The sequence below is a fragment of the Neolamprologus multifasciatus genome, chromosome 20 (genome assembly GCF_963576455.1).
Source record: "Neolamprologus multifasciatus chromosome 20, fNeoMul1.2, whole genome shotgun sequence".
In the NCBI taxonomy this organism is placed as follows: domain Eukaryota; kingdom Metazoa; phylum Chordata; class Actinopteri; order Cichliformes; family Cichlidae; genus Neolamprologus; species Neolamprologus multifasciatus.
The window spans coordinates 27,492,751-27,509,896 of NC_140458.1; the positions used below are offsets into that span (position 1 = coordinate 27,492,751).

Here is a 17,146-nt window from a genome sequence, read left to right on the forward strand (position 1 = left end):
ACAGGAACATTTTTACACAATTTCGTCTCCCTGCCTCTGAATTGGCTTGTTTTTTCTTAAATTTACCGCCAGGTGGGGCAGTAAGCACATAGTTTTTCCTGTTAGGCTCTGGCTCTGTTTAGAATTGGACCTTAAAGCTATAACTTGGGTTCAATTAACTCGGTTCTTAAAATATTTTCGCCCGTAGGGGCATAACCCCATCATTTATTTTATACTGGTCCAGTACAGTAATGGCCACTGTCACTTGTTTAGCCCAAAGCTACAATTAGCTGGAACCTAAGGAAAACGATTTAGTGTTAAGGTGTAAGGAAATGTTGGAGTCAGTCGTTTTGGACACCGCGTAGTGGTTTAAGTAAGATTATTTTAGATTACCTGTAATTGGAAACCCTTGTAAAAGTCTTTTGGTTGGATAGAAACACTTACGCTGTTTTAAAACACATGTTAACCTGAGTGAAAGTCTTTTTTTTTTTTTTAAATTCCACCTGTGAAATAGACTGTGTTTATGGCTCACATAGTACCCTGAAATTACACATTTCCACAAGTGTTCACACCAAGTCGTGCCCGCGCAGGTGTGGCTCTCAGGCTCGTGCCCGCCACCCCTCCCCCTCTGCTAGAAACTACAAACCTTAGCGGCTCGCTCCCGTCAAGTAATTCATTGTATCAGATTTAGACGGGAGGAAGCAGCGAGCGAGTCGGCTGGTCGGAAAAACAACTTTGGTCCGAGAAACACTGAAAAACCTAACTGCTAGGCACATAAACTGAAGGTAAACAACTTTCTGCGATATCCGACTATGATGAAATGTTGTTTCTTTCGCACTGTTATTTTTAAAAGTGATGGAAATATTTTTTTAAAGTTGCCCGGAGCTGAGCGAGGCCGTGCTAGCGAAGCTAAAAGCTAGCGATGGTAGCTTACGGTAGCTAAGTTAGCCTTTCCCCGAGCCGACCTCTATTTTAGTGCCGCTTCCGCAGTTGCTGTTCAGTTGTGCTGAAGAAAAAACTAGTGTGTGCTTATCGTATAAAGTCTTTCGACCCCTGCCTCCCCCTAAAGAAAATTATCAGGCTCTACCGGGCACTGTTTACAAACTGTGCAAACTTAGCAAGGCTTATAAATGGAACCGCAAAGATTGGTCTAGATTGTCGACTCTTAACCAAACAATGAGGCGATTTCCCTGACTTGCCTCGGCTGATCAGGCGGTTCTCCAGCGTCTCTTTTTGACTGTCTGTTAGTATGGCTGTTAGGCGGGTTATAATTTTCCCGTGACGAGTTAAAGATAAGAAGGGCGGTGTGAACGAGCGTTGCAGTTTATTGAAAACCTAAAATTCATATTTCTCGTCCTTTTGTACGCTTTAGAAGGCGTCAATTGTACTTGGGCGCCCCATTTCTACTTATTAGGGCATTTTAAGAGTTGTTTTCTTTGAGACGCTTTGTGGCGAGAAGGTTTTACCTCTGGTAAATCGTACGTGTGTTATGTGTGGATCTCGCTTGGTGTGTAGTTTGGATGTTGGCCACCCACCCATTCTTCCACTGCGGACACACTAGCCATCTGTTGCCTCTGTGATGACGCCATCTTTCTGGTGACCCACCCAGTGGCTAGCTGGTTAAAAAAATGTTTGGTTTAACACTCCGAGCTCTCACAGGCGACACAACTTTTTCTGTACCTTGGCTATAGTGGACGACCATATATAGCTGAAGTCAGCTTTCTAACCCGCCACATGGGTGTTGCTTGGTGATATCAAAGTGATCCATCATCATATTTATGCGTTATGGTTATTGTTGATGTGACAGTATCATGGGTGTGACTTTGTGTTCTCTCACAGTTAAAATCAAAACTAAAGATCTAATGCATTCTTGGGGAAATGGTAGCAGTGTATGTAATTGTCAAGTTGACAGAAGTATTTCCTGTTCTTTTTTCTTTTCTTTGACTAATAATGAGAAACTGTTACATGTAATCTAGTGCTGGAGCCAGTGACCACAATCTCAAAGCATAGCTTTTTGTATAGCATATAAATTGGTTTTAAAGTACTGTACGTTAATAATCAGAGTAAATATTTCTTGACATTATTCTTTTCAATGTAGAATAGCCTCCAGGGTAACTCCTTTATAAGGTTCTATCACTCTGAATCTGCCTCCTAATACACGACCAAGGTTTTACTGCAGGACTTGCGCGTTGTTGCCCTTGAAGCTGTTAACTAAATTCATATCCTCTCCACTGTAATAGAGGAAGATGATGGCTTTTGAACAGTATCCAATTTAGATAAATGGTCAGCTTTGTCAAAATAATTTCATACCGATTAAGACTTCTTACCCATACCACATATATATCAGTACATGGGTGATGACAAAGACAAGCCCAAAGTGTAGGATGGTGATAAATGGGTGGCTGGAATTTGTGTGCTGGTTAGTGGTAATTGTTCTGCAGTCTTATTATCCATAATAGTGTCTCCAGAGGTTTGTACCAAAGAAACTGTATTTTTTTATTTTATTTTATTCTTTAAATTGCAGTTGGTACCATAATCACTTTTAAAATGGTGTATATTAAATGTTTAACAGTAATTTTATTGGCTGTGCTTATCTGTAGATCAACTGGTCTCATACACTTGATGGAATGCTTAACCTAAGCTAATAAAAGCTTCTGGTATTGATTATGGTAACTGGAGTCTCAGAACTGAAATGCATTTTGAAATTGTTGTTAACATGAATTGATTGAGCCTTTGAAATTTGACAGTAGTGCTTTTACTTATGGTTTTCTTTTTCATTTTAATTGATGATTGATGACTGTGCCTCCAGTTTGCAGAGTAATTTAGTAAGATGTAGTTATCAACGAACCGTTATCAGAATGTAGTATGTAATAGGAACCTACATTTCTACTACATGTATTATATTAATAAGGCCCATGATGTTGTTCCCTTTAATTTAATGTTGTGTAAAGTACACATTATAGTATGTGTGTTTCATTGTATGTTTATAACACTACAGGGCTAATCTGTTCAATGCTGTAAAAAACATTTCCTGTTTATAAAACTGGGCTTGAAAGGGCATCACATATGTGCGTACTTTAAAAGTAAATTTGAAAACCGAGACCAAAATCGCTCCCACAGTAACTTAGTGGTTTTATCTTCGTGTATTGTGATACCCAACTGGAGCTGCTAGTGCTGTTAAAACATTGAGTGTGGTAAAGTTCATTCAAGTATGAAATGCACTGAAAATTCAAAAGAAAAATTGATTTATTTTATTTTGTTTATGATCAAATGATCAAAAACTGTGGCATAAATAGTTATTTCCTCTAGATTCGTACCTGCCTGAAAAATGAGAGATGAACTGAACCGTGGGTTTAAAGAAATGCTACACCCTTAAAATAAATGAATTATCATCTGATCGCATACAGGGCAAAACCGAAACCGTGACGTACAGATTCATCTGCACTGTTTACACTGACAATGGTCTGATATTTACAGATGGCTGTCTAGCCACTTTTAGCAAACCAGCAGGGACAAACTGGAGTACACACAATGTTGAATCAAGTTCAGCAACATTGTACTTGGTAGGCTGAGATGGCATCAAGTCAAAAAACCATAGGTTTGACCAGTGTGAAGAAGCTCTTTTCAATTCAATCTTTCACACAGACAGAATCCCTAGATCACAGGGGACATGGCCAGACAGCTAACTCGATGAGCAAATACTGTAAGGTCATAATTTAAAGGGCTGTCTTGACCAAAGGTAGCTAGTATAACAAGCTCGTCTTTGTTACTTTGACATGTAATGACCTGAGTTCCAAAGTAAATTCATACACCGTGTATCTCTAGCCAAACTGCTTACAACAGGTGACTACTGCCTACATTAAAAGTGCAGGTTATGTTAGGGGAAAAATCGCTGAAATGCAAATATTTCTCTTCTTGAATATAGTCCTTGTGAGCAGCCTAGTCTGTAGTGCTTTAGCAAACTAATAGCGCATACATTACCAAGCAGTTTTAAAGGGGATATTTTTATACTGCATTTTTCCGTTATGTATGCGCTATACATATTGATAATAAATTGCATTTCTTTGGGCTGCAATTTATTATCAATATGTACAGCACATACATGTTAGGTCACAGAAAAAGTTTGTGAAAAGTATCTGTCAGAAATTGAAATATTTATCAGCCAGCAGTCAGTTAACCAGCCTTAAGTGGGGGTAATTTTCCACCCTGGAGTGGGGTTTTTCCTCGCCAAGCATACACACCTTATCGATGCCACCGTGGCACTTTCTAAAGGTTTCTTGTCTTTTGTTTTGTTTTTGTTTTTTTTCTTTCTAGCAGATAAAATAATGAATCATCAGGTGCACAGTAATGTTTAAGGCTGTGTCATACAAAGTGAAAATGCTGACAGGATAGCATTTCACTTCACACTTGAATGACATGTGAAAGCATTGTGGAAGTGTTTTGTGTTTGAAAGTGGTTGTGTATCTAAACAGGACTGCTTTTCATAAGTAACCAGAAATACCTACTTGATTTTTTTTAAATATAATATTTTAACAAACTAACAAAAAACTGCTGGCTAAGTGTATATTAACCAGTTGTCATTTGTTGCTCTCTGCTTCTCTGTGTACTCTTCACTGTAATTTGATCCTGTTGGTTGTCAACGTCTCTCTCATTTGAGTTAATCTAATAGACTCTTGCTGACTACCATGCTAATGGGGTGCACGTGTAGCCTAGTCCTTACTATCTACAAGATTATGAATGACAAGTGAAGTAACATGTTACCTTGGTTTGCTGCTCATCCAGCCTACAACACAGCTTGTATAACCAGCCATGTTTTGCTAAACGCGAACAATATACTATCTTTAGTGACGGTCAGCTTGCCCACTATCTGCGTTATCACCATGATGTTGATGTCTGAGAATGTGGTGTTTTTGTAAAGGACTTGTTACGTCACTCCTGTTAATTGACAAACATGTTTAAATTTAGAAGGGCCATGAAATCTGGGCTGCCTAAATTTTAACAGCCGCTGATGATGATGATGTGTGGAAATCTTCATTTCACATTCTGTTTGTTGCAAACAGGTAAACAATGCTCAAGTTTTATTTTTTCATTGAGTACATCTGTATTTTAGAAAAGGAATGATTAACTAGCAATTGTCCTGTCGTTTAAATGTACATCTAGAGACACTAAGGGCACTTAGTCATTATTCAATGATGCCCTCTTGAAAGGTGCACGTTTACTTGATGCATTGGTCCAGAGATTTTACATTACAATCTACACGTCCTAAAAAAATTGGCAGGTATGTGGAAACTTGCACAGAGCGTCACAGTCATTGTCTGATGACAACATTACGTCATAGATCCTAGCGTGCTCACAGCTCCAGAATCTGTAAACACGCTTTGTAGCTTTCAATCATGTGTGGGATGGGCAACATTGTTATGTAGTTTTTGTACTTTGGCCATCATTATTGCCATACTCTCACCCTAAGAACTAATAATCAACCTATATTAATCTTTTGACAGCACTTCTGTACTAGGTCATACTTACATTGTGATAATTGTATTTACTGAAATTAATGCCTAAAACCAGCTTTATATCATTTCTACTGCGGAGACCCCTGCTAGCTATTAAGCATGGTTGGTACGTTTAATGACTTGGTCATAGACGCATAACCAACATTCATCAAAAGGAGGTCACAGATACTCATTTTTACCTAGTGGGCAAATTGACTGTATACCCACCTCTAGGCTACAGCTGCCCCAATTCTTGTCTTTTCCTTTTATCCTAAAGTCATGGTGGGGGTGGTCTAATTTTTTTTTTTTTTTTTTTTTTGGGACACCAATGTCCTACTTAGACAATTCCTCTACCATTTATGAGATGCTTTCCATGCTTTTTAGAGTTGATAACTAGTGGGACTGAAATTGAAAAGAAAAATATGTAACATAATTATTAACTAATTTATGTTCACTTGCTTCATCCTCTGTTTCTTCATTTCTATGGGAAGGGGCTAACTGAGCAGAGCAGCGGGCATAAGATGAAGACAACGCAATTTGTTCCTGAGCGCAATACAAGCCAGTCCTGGCCAGAGCATTAACAGCTCTGTTACAGTTGCTCTGCTCGGCAAGCAAATTTTAAAAATGAGAGAGTGAAGCCCACAGGGAAGAGCAGCATAGCCAGCGAGTGACAGGAACTCTAGCATGTGTGAATTTAACTGTTGGTTGATGAATGTGTTCTGTGGAAAAAATCTTAGTGGTGGAAGTAAGCTCTTTGTCCAGATGTGCTGTGCTTTAGGAAAACGCTGCCTTTTCATCAGAAATTTACTGATTTTGTTGCCAGAAACTAAAGACTGTAGGCACATGTATTTGAGAATTTCAGTTGCATGCAAATTACTATATGGACACACACACAAATATAATGGTATGTTAACTAATTTTTATTTTCATGCAGCTGGGGTTTTATTAAACTATGGTACATCAATAAAACTCTGGTACCCTAGCAGATTAAAGGGGCCAGTTAAACAAAGATACATCTCCAGAACTGCAGCAGATTAACACCACATTTTAGCTGACGGATTGAAAGACAACAGGAGAGGTGTCAAGCAGTTTGCTCTCTACCACGCCTCCACCTGACTCACTATGATAGAGATAGCAGGGTAGAGAATGATGATTGGCACTCCGCACTGCTATACCTTCTCAAACCAAGGAGGAAATATCCATTCAGGGATGTGATTTATTAGCCCTGCTATGTGAGGTCCTGTTGTCCTTGTGCTGTTAGCAAGTACACAGTATATGTACTGTGTTGGTGTGAAAGTCTAAGCAGCAGGGCCACGATGACAAATGAGCTATGTTTGATGTGTGCTCAATGAATAAAGAGCGTTTCAGTGTGTCCAGCTGAACAACGCTAGCATTTAAAACACATTTCCTATTCAAATGAAGACAAGTCATCTTCTTTTGTCTTGTTTAGTGTCTCTATTTTTCTTTTTAAATGTGGCTGAGATTATAGTCATTTTCCATAGTTTAAACAGCAGTGCATATTAAATAATTGTAAAATATCTGTGGCGGTTCAGCAGAAAATCCAAAACACTGGCACTCATTTCGTGTCTTTAACATTCAGCTGAATGCAATTTCCCAACATGGACTGATCCTAGCTGCTGCAAAGAAGTGACACAAGACTGCATGTCGCTCATTTGCACTAACTTCCCTTAACTCTGTTGGGCAAGTTCATCTCACACCCACACTGGTGCGCTTGTTGGGTCATTTACAATAATGAATTACTGGAACCTTGACTCAGTACTTCCTAGTAGCTCGCATCTTTGTGCACCACGCAACACCTTTGTGATGTTGTGTATAGGTAGTGCAGAAAACGTGCAGTGCAGTTAGAAGAACAGGGGACAGTGTAAACACTACACGTATTGTTAAGTTACATGCACAAGACATTGGATTATTAATGAAAGTGGGTTACAGTTATTTACTCAATTTTACATCGAGAATGTGAACAACGTAATTAACCTTTTAGTTTTTAACAAACTATTTGTAGTAGCCTGCAGGAAGTTTAACTTTACCCCAATACAAAATGATTCCTGCTATTTTCTTTGCCATTTTTATCAAGTATACCCTGTTTTCAAATCAGTTTGAATAGTGATACCAATATATTTCTGATTATTTTCTGATTTCATTAATCATTTCACAACTCTGGGGGGCTTCTGAGACAGAGTTGCTTTTCAGCTATGTGGTTTAAAGGTGTTAAGTGTAGTGTTGCATAGTTCAGGTGCACCTTGCAACACTACCCTTCTATGTGGCACAAATGTGACTCAACTTTCATATTTTCCTCTGTTCTCATGCTCGAAATGGGCAGTCAAACAAGACCTGAGTAGCACAAATTTTATTTGTGAACAGGAGAGTAATTCTCCCAGTGGTTACAGTCAGTGCCTTTTTGATGCTCTGCTGTAATGCCATGCTATACATATACTTCATGCAACGCTTTTCCTGTGGTTCCCTGATTAAAATGTTCCTTTTTGTATTCCACCAGGGATGGCAGCCATCCGTAAGAAGCTGGTAATAGTGGGGGATGGAGCGTGCGGGAAGACTTGCCTTCTAATTGTCTTCAGCAAAGATCAGTTCCCTGAAGTCTATGTCCCCACTGTGTTTGAGAACTACGTTGCTGACATAGAGGTGGACAGCAAACAGGTGAGACAACTGCAGGGATTCGAACTACTACACTGCCTACTGATACTTAATGCCATGTAAGAGTGGTGCTTTGGGGTAGATGCTTTAGACCTGTTGACCCATCTGCATAAGTGACTGTTTTACTCTGTGAACAAATGCCATTTAAAGATTCTTACCTGAATTAAAAAAAAAATTATATATATAATTTTTTTTTTTTTTGTTGTTGAATATTTTACTAAAGTAGGTGACTCAGTCTTGAGTCTTCTAAATGTCACAGCACATCTTTTCCTTCCTTACTATCTGCACTGGTTTTTGTGCTGGGACTCATTTCCTGGGTGCTTAATCATGCTCAGTGCTTTAATTCTACCTTCAGGGCCAAGTGAGCAAGTGTTGAAAAAATGTACTGTTCCATTTTCACATCTTCCTTCACACAACAGCAGTCATCTGCTAATTCTGGTTTCTTTTCAAGCTTGGTCATCATGTTTTACCAAGTGTTTGTAGCTTGTGTGTTTGCACTAAGTGAGGATTATATAAAATATAGTAGGACACTCTGCTCTGGAGTTCAGTGGATTTGATTATTTAGCACTCCACACATATCCTGTGTGGGTGGAGTTAGTTCTTCCCAGATAACTGCGGCAGCCAGCCTCATCCGTCACAAACTCTTGAGTCCTGACCTCTTTGTGGGTTAATAGGATTCTGGGACGGGAAGTCTTTATTGGCTGTCTGATTTCTAACCTCCTGTGCTGCTGCAAAGGATTCATGCTTCTTGAAGTGTGACACTTTTCCAAATGCCTTCTTTTACCATTTAGATTTGCATTCTGTATAGAGAAGATGTTATGTCACTGTCATGTTTTATATTGTCTCTGAAATTAAATGGCACGTGCAGAATGAACAAGAGCACAATTTATGTGAGCACATTGTTGGTGTTTTTTCCCCTACCTCTTACAGATTTGGCACATGTATTACATGTACCAAGAAATATTAATTTAAACTAAAATTGCTCTTTGAATGTGATTGATTTTAGGCAGCTTGTGGATGTTCTCTTATGTCTGGGTAATAATGCTTTATATGGCTTTCAAACTGGGTATTCAAGAGGCTGTGGAGAGAATATTTGAACTATCGAATGGCAACAGCTGGGAAGAAAATTTATTTATCATTTTCATATCATAGATCATCACTCTTTCAGGTCTTTTTCAAATTATAATTCGTGATTATGTTAGTAATCCTTGCCAGTTTAAGGTTGCAAAAAAGCCTTTGTTGTCAGGACTGTCTGCTGCAGGTATTGCTCACCTTCTTTGCTGGCTTCAGTGTAAAAGTTATGCTGATCAAGATGAAAATTACACATTTTTCCATCCCCTTTTGATCCTTTTTTTTTTTTTTTTTTTTAATTTCCTTGTTCTCCTTTCATCAAATCTCACCTTTTGTCCTTCATTGCCTTCTCTTTTCTCAATGTTGGTCAGGTGGAGTTGGCTCTTTGGGACACAGCAGGTCAGGAGGACTATGACAGACTGAGACCTCTCTCCTATCCAGACACTGACGTCATCCTCATGTGTTTCTCCATAGACAGCCCTGACAGCTTGGGTGTGTACAAAGCAAACACATTCTCGCAGTTACATACATTCATGACATCAATAAAACTAATTGTCTCTCTTGTGTTTGCCACATTTCTGATTTCATTAGAAGATATTTCTGGACTGTTTTGATTGTGCACTTTGCAGAGGAACTACTTACATTTGTGTGCACGCAGAGTAACAACTCGTTTGTTATGTAGTGTCATCCACTCCTGCTGTTAAAGTCGTATCTTTTTTCCTCATGATGATTATTAACAGCACTTCCATGATCACATGGAAATGGCTGCACATTAAAGTGATAAAAGCAGCAGAAAATTAAACTGCCAGAGATTAATTAAATAAGATTCAATGAAAGGACATTATAGTTGTAATAAAACAAAGTCTTGCACGAAAGATCGTCATATATCTTCAAAGCAACATTTTTTGCTGACCAAGTAAGATAACATTTGATACTCAGTGGAGATAAAAGCAGAGCTCTTTCTTCTTTTCAGAAACATAATTTAATTATGTCTGCATAAGCTTAAATTTTAACGACTAATCAGAACGCTGACATCCTCCAATTTTACAATTTTGCTAACACATTTAAATGTAAATGCAGCTGCTGTGACATCAAACTGCTTTGTTTTTGCAAAGAATGCAATGATGGTTCGTGGTGCCCACTTTTCCTATGAAAAAATGGGATTAAATGGTAAATAGTACTTTGTTTCTCCTTTAAGTGAGACACAGAGGGCTACAAAAAGATAAACAAGTCCACTGGAACAGGGCAGGGATGGACACATCATCACTGGAGAATGTCTTAAAGCAAAAAAAAAAGGGTCACTTCAGGCATAAAGGGCTCTCAATTACATTTTAGTCTGACAGTTATAACACTTAAACAATTGAATTATTTGTTTGTTTATGCCTCCCGTCTCTGGTCTTTGTCCATTACAGAAAACATTCCAGAGAAGTGGACCCCGGAGGTCAAACACTTCTGTCCAAACGTTCCCATCATTCTGGTCGGAAACAAGAAAGATCTGCGTAATGACGAGCACACACGCAGAGAGCTGGCCAAGATGAAACAGGTGCCTGATTTTTTTTTTTTTTTTTTTCTTAGTTTGAATTAACATGTTTGTTCTGAACTAAATGAGAGTGAATCTTAAGTGTTCTTCTGATTTTTAGATCTTGAATTAGTGGTGCAGTGTTTCTGCCAGTCACTATAGCAAAAGCTGTTTGAGATTAAACACTTATCTAGAATATGTGTGTTCCTAATCTACCACTTTGTTTTTCTCGGCTAACAGGAGCCAGTGAAATCAGAAGAGGGCCGAGACATGGCCGGGCGGATTGCAGCATTTGGCTACATGGAGTGCTCTGCTAAGACCAAGGACGGCGTGCGGGAGGTGTTTGAGATGGCCACCAGGGCAGCACTGCAGGCCCGTCGTGGAAAAAAGAGCAATAAATGTGTGCTACTGTAAATTGGCCGTCATATTTGGACTGTTTTCACCCTGGGTTACTATACCTGGGGATAGGGCTTGGGAGGGACAGAGGGATTACAAGATGGGAGGGAGGGAGGGAGGGAGAGGGAGGAAGAAAAGAGTGCAGTAAATGACTACCGCTGTAACCTGGCTGTTTGTTGGACTGAATTTACCCTGGGACTTGGGTTTGAAAGGCTTTGATGGCAAAGTACAGGTGGGGAGACGAAGGGAAGGGAGATGGTAAACGACTACCGCTGTAAACCATTGGGCTCTTTACCTGTGGGTTTACCATCTGGGTGGGAAATTTACACCAGCGACCAGCCAAACGCTGGAACAGTTACTTTTCAACAAGCCACTTACACTGATAAAGATCCTTAAGATCGAGTCCTTTGTAAAATCTAGCTGACTGGTAACCCTGATAAAGTTGCTCATGAATTACAAGGAGTTGGGGACGATAACAAAATTTTTAAAGTTTCCTGAATGGATGACCAGACAGACGGAAGGGAGAAACGGACAGCACAGTAAATGAGTACCACTGTAAAAGGCCACCAGTGGACTTCATCCCCAGGTGCTCATGCCTGGAATTAGGGCTAAGATGGTGTGAAGTTTGGAAGATGGAGGGATGGGATGTATGAAGTTCTGAAGTGGCCACGATAAGACAGGGAAGCCACGGCATCACTTCCTAGTTTTGCACTTTTATCTTACTCGTTATATGCTGTAGGTCAGTTAAAACAGCCCTCAATAGGAGACAAATCGCCAGTTAAATAAATTGAGTGCTCCTCAGAATGGTGCTTGAAACAAATTTGAGGTGTATTAGCTAGCACTTCAATCCGATGGAAGAAAAACTGTCTTATTGATAGGATTAAACTAGTAGTCACATGCTGTCAGGTGGGTTGTGTTATTGGAGAGGCATGGAGCATGCTCACGTGCCATTTAGTTTCTCTTTGTAGTTAATCCTCTGTTTATAGACTCTGTGACAAACACATTTAGCCTCTACTCTTACTGGATAATCTGTTGCAGACATTGAGTGCTGTTGTTATTTGAGGCTAGCTGCTTGTTTTAAACGAGATCTGAAGTGTATCTTATCACAATCTGCTTGCTTCAGATGATCTTAGTGTTTTAGAAAACACAGCCAGGTTCAGTTATTTCCAGGTTAGCAGCAGTGTGCCTTTGGTGGCCAGGCAAGATGAGCATAAACATGCTGGAGTCTTAACTGCAGCTGGTTTGTCTACTTTAGTTCACATCTGAGGGTTTTTTAACATTTAAGTTCTTCAGACTGAATCAGTGGAAGTGGCGGGTGAATTGTGGTCCCATTGGAAGACAAAGGTAGCTTCCTGTGTTGCGTAGACCCACCTGAGCAAACTGCCATGGCTCTGCTCCCATCCCTTCCTGTTCCACAGCTGGCCGCTGGTGCTCATCCTCCTCTGGTTTTAGACCAGGACAAAGAACAAGGAGAGGAGAGTAATGTTTACATACACACCACTGATTTCCTTATTTGGGATGAATGACTATGAACATTACGTGTGTGTGCTTGTGTAGGCATGTAGAAGGGTCATGTGTACATTAAGCAGATCAGGTAAATTTTTGAGGGGGGGAGGGAATGGATGCCTGGGATTTACCATCCCTTTTACAGGTTGCCTGTTAGTAACTCCCATCTGCTTTAACGGTTAAAGAGAGACAAACAACAAAGTGACATGACCTTTTTATCCCAGAACAGTGCATAGAAATGCCAGAATTGTCAGGTTGGTCAGCCAGGTGGATTTCGTATAACATGCAGGTGAGCCACGTCAAAGAAATAACCACCTGCTGTTAATATAGTTTTGTTTTGTTTTTTAAATAAAGAAAAAAGAAAAGGTAGGCATGGCCAGTCTGAGGATTGGTTAGTCACCAGCCTTTCCTGACTTTAATGTGCATTTTGCTAACACATTCTGGCTCTCTTCTGTGAAAGTGTTGCACCCTCCTGTTCTTCTTCCTGGTCTACAGGGAGGAGCCTGTTCTAGAAACCAGTCTCGTGGTGTTTGTTTTTATACTTTATTTCCAACTTCTTTAAAAAAAATGTCATAAACACATGTTGTCTATCAGTATTTAAAAAAACAAATAAGAGGTGGAAGACTAGGGAATACTTATGTTGCTTTAGGTTTTTGTTTTTTCCTTCTCTCTGTGCTTTACCTGAATCTTTCTTATGATTTGCAGTTGGTTTTAATAACCAATCAATCATCCCGCCAAATGCTGTTGTTGGGCAGTCAGGAGAAAGGCTGGCCTCTCGGCTGCCTGTCTAGAGCATCGCTAGGACAATTAGTGCTGGCTTTTTTTTTTTTCTGTTTGTTTGTTTTTGAACACACTGTTAGCTGAAAAGACAGAAAAAAGGAAAGCAAACTTTATTCTCATGTACAAATCATTTTTATTTCTAGTTTTTATTGTATTTTTAAGTCCTTATTTTGGATGCTGAAGTAGTGATTTAAACAAAGGAGCAGGAAAAAACAAGCTGTATGCAAAGTCTGTAAATATATTAAAAAAAAAAAAAAAAGGAAAAAAGATGTGGGTTTGTTCATACTAGGCTATACACGCGCACATGACTGGAAACTATTTGTAAACTAGCTTTGGTTTGTGTAATAAATTACTTTCTATAACACACAACTCCTATTCATTATCCTCTCCAGGTTGGCGAAGAGCACTTTGGCTCAGTCAATAAACGTAATATAAATGGATTGATGGTTTAGTGTTTAATGTACTGGTGCCTTTATGTCTTAAGATTACAACACTATGTCTGAATACATGACTGTAAAACTAGCACGGGAAATCTAGAGAAAAATCCAGACAGCAGCTGAGGGGAAGTGAAACGACTTGAGATGCAATAGAGCATTTTAAAAGGAACCAATTCTTTCTTTCTTTTTTCCTTTTACTCGAGAGGTACATTTCAGAAAAAAAAGTAACATGAAGCAAAGACTCAACTCAAGGTGGCTGCAGCCAGAAACTAACTTAATGTTACGTGGGGGATGCACAATACAGCTCAGGTGATCAGGGTTTAGGATTTAGTCACAGGAAGCTTCAGTAATGCTCTTAATCTTAAAGTCATCCGCACTTAATTTGTGCTACAGAACGTGGTCATTATTTTATACTTTGTAGTCTGAAATCAGTTCAGACTGAGAAGTCTCAACTCAGGATGAAAATATGAAATTGCATTCCCACTGCACCTTTAAACGTCAGAATGAGCTTAGATGAAATAAAAAGCTGATTCTCGCTGAAGTTAGATTACGACCTTGATAAATAACCAGTCGTTAGGACGACTGCTGCCTGGGGAGCAGAAAGTAACACCATACCACTCAAAGATGTGCCTGCGCTGCAGAGAGTGTGTGGGATGCTGAGGTGAGGCAGTTTCAGCCTGCGTGGGACGGTGCTGGATGTTGTGGGGCAAGTAATCGAGAATCTGCGAGTGTGTGCGGAGTGTGGTGCCACTCGGTGTCCAGCAGTGCTTGTGTAATGCAGCGTGGAGGAGTGGAAATCCAGGAATAAAATGGATTAAACGTATGAGCAGGATGGTACTCGCATGGAGCTGAGCCTACATACGCCTTTGTGTAACTTAAAGAAAAAAATACCTCTGTGTAGCACATGTAAGCAGTCAAATGGCGTGGACTAAATACTGGTTTAAAAAAAATCTGCCTGTGTCAGTTCCTTTCTTGTGCTGCCAGACACTTTGATGTAAACACAGAAATCATGATTTGGAGAGTAATGATCGCCACGGGCATTAGAGTGCAAGAGGACACAGGAACAGAAATTAAGCATTCATTTAATATTCACAGAAGTACCATAATAATGCCAGGCCTGATGAAAAAGGCTGTGAAAAAATGACATTTCAAAAGGAGGGGATATCAGAAACTCCGGCTGCTTTATTATTTTTTTAAAAAACCCAATGCTGTGCAAAAATCTTGAGGCACCATCGTCTCTTTATTATTTTGTTTCCAAGCAGCATGACTTTCTTGTCATTTTCTAAAGTGGTCTCGACCTATAGTTCTGAGTTTTCTGAGTTATAGTTTTCTGAAGGTCTTCCAAAGATTTTCTTTAGACAGGTTTTCTTGCACAAACAATGAGCTATTAGCTAAAAACTTCGCTCAGTGGAAGGGTGGCTATCAGGAAACCATTCTTAATGAAGGAAAACGGAGAAAAGGCTGATGTATTACAAGTTACACATTAAGAACTTGACTGAAAATCAGCAGGAACAGGTCTAATAGAGTGATGAATCCAAAGTATACATTTGTGGTTCAAATTGTCATCAGTATATAAAGAGGAAGTCAGCAGAGAGGTACAACAGTGAGTGTCTACAGCCACCTGTAAAACACACTGGAGGCTCTTTAATGGTTTGGTGCTGCATTTTAGCCAGTAAGTTTGGGGTGCTTGTAGAAAACTGATGGGAGTAGACTTTGACCCACCATGAAAAACTATCTAGAATGCGTCTGATTGGCCACGTCTTCATTTTTCAGCACAAGAATAATCTCAAACATACTGCCAATGCAGTAAAACACCCAGTGGAACACAATCAGTCATGGATTGGCCTCCTCAGAGCCCAGATCTCAACATGATTGAAGCAGTGTGGGATCGTCTTGACAGAACAGAACAAAAGGCAGCCAACATCCAAAGAAGAGCTTTGAATGCCCTGCACTATTTAAAAGAAATAAAAGAAAGCTTGACTAAGAGTTCAAAAATAAAGGGGATTTTGATATTGGAGTTGGGCAAACTCTATTTTTGCCTTATATACTGTATTTACGTGTATTTACATGCACATTTCCATAAATCTCTGCACCCGTTTCCCATTTCCAAAACATAAGAAAATGAGAGGTACTTTAAGATTTTTGCTCAGTACCAAGCATATATGGGAGAATTGTGCGGTATGGTTGGAGGGCGACAAATTAAATGATATAGAAAATATGCCTCTAGTATACAGGTAGGAGGTCGTCTCCAACAGTAAACTACAAAAGCCACAGTGGGCGGATGTGAGAGGAACCACGTCAACTTAAGCCTGCCGGACTGCAAAGGACCGACCTCCGTGACTGCGGACCTTCTTGTAGGAGGGCCTCATCCAGAAACAATAAGCTGTGTTGTACTCTATTCTTATTTTACCGACTCTGCCCTCATGATCTCATCTGTTTCCTGTTTGTCACTAAACGGGCACAGCCTCAGTCTCAGTAAAGTTTGCAATAACAGTATTAAAATGCTGTTACACTTGCAAAGTGGCAAACACAACACAGACACACACACAAGAAGCAACATTGTTAGAACCACTGTAGTTTGTTGTAGTCACAGCTACACCAGCTATGACTATACAGACAGACACTTAAGACATATTAAGGGTATTCCCGACTTAATAAAAAGCACCTCCTCAACTGTGAGATCTCTGCTGGCTAGGCATGGAAATGGACTGGGGCTTTCTAGAGACGCATTCAGAGCGAAACCCACGAAGTCGAAGAGGAAGGAAGGAAGTTCGTCACTGCCTACTCCACCCAAAACTGGTGGCATGTAAGACATAAGACGCGCTGTCTCTAGCGCAACACTTGTAGAGGAATGAGCTGAAGGAGTGGGTGCCGATGCTGCTTTCTTTCTTTTGCTGTGTGGCTCCTTCCCCTCCCGTCTTTCTTTCTTTCTTTCAGTCAGTCAGTCAGTCAGTCAGTCAGTCTTTCCCTCTCTTCCCCTCCTTCCCTTCCCTTTCGCCTAACAGCCGGGGAAGACTAGCGAGCAACGCGGCTCAACTGCCGGCTTTATATACCGCTCTATTTTTAGCCACTCACGGGCCCGACTATTTTTAACCAATATGAGCTCATTGCCTGGTCCGCCTGTCCAATAAGATAAGAGGAAGATGAAGGGAGTCGTCCAATAGGTGCTAGGAAAAAAGAGAAGGGGGAGGGTTACACAAGAGCCTGTTATCTGCAGTGAAACGGTCGGTTTGTGAGGGAGGCAGCAAGAAAAAAGGAAAGACCTCTCACTTTGCTGCATTTCCAAAGGATCTTTC

The 17,146-nt window shown here is 40.0% G+C and overlaps 1 protein-coding gene across 1 annotated transcript; it reads left to right on the forward strand.

Annotated features, from left to right (window-relative positions):
* The first annotated feature begins 630 nt into the window (after nt 1-630).
* Nucleotides 631-15,041, forward strand: rhoab (ras homolog gene family, member Ab). The gene is made up of 5 exons (XM_085147265.1): nt 631-764; nt 7,987-8,144; nt 9,584-9,704; nt 10,625-10,755; nt 10,972-15,041. Exons 2-5 carry the CDS (start codon nt 7,989-7,991, stop codon nt 11,143-11,145), a joined length of 582 nt encoding a protein of 193 aa, XP_085003391.1. The 5' UTR covers nt 631-764; nt 7,987-7,988; the 3' UTR covers nt 11,146-15,041.
* Nucleotides 15,042-17,146: the final 2,105 nt, after the last annotated feature.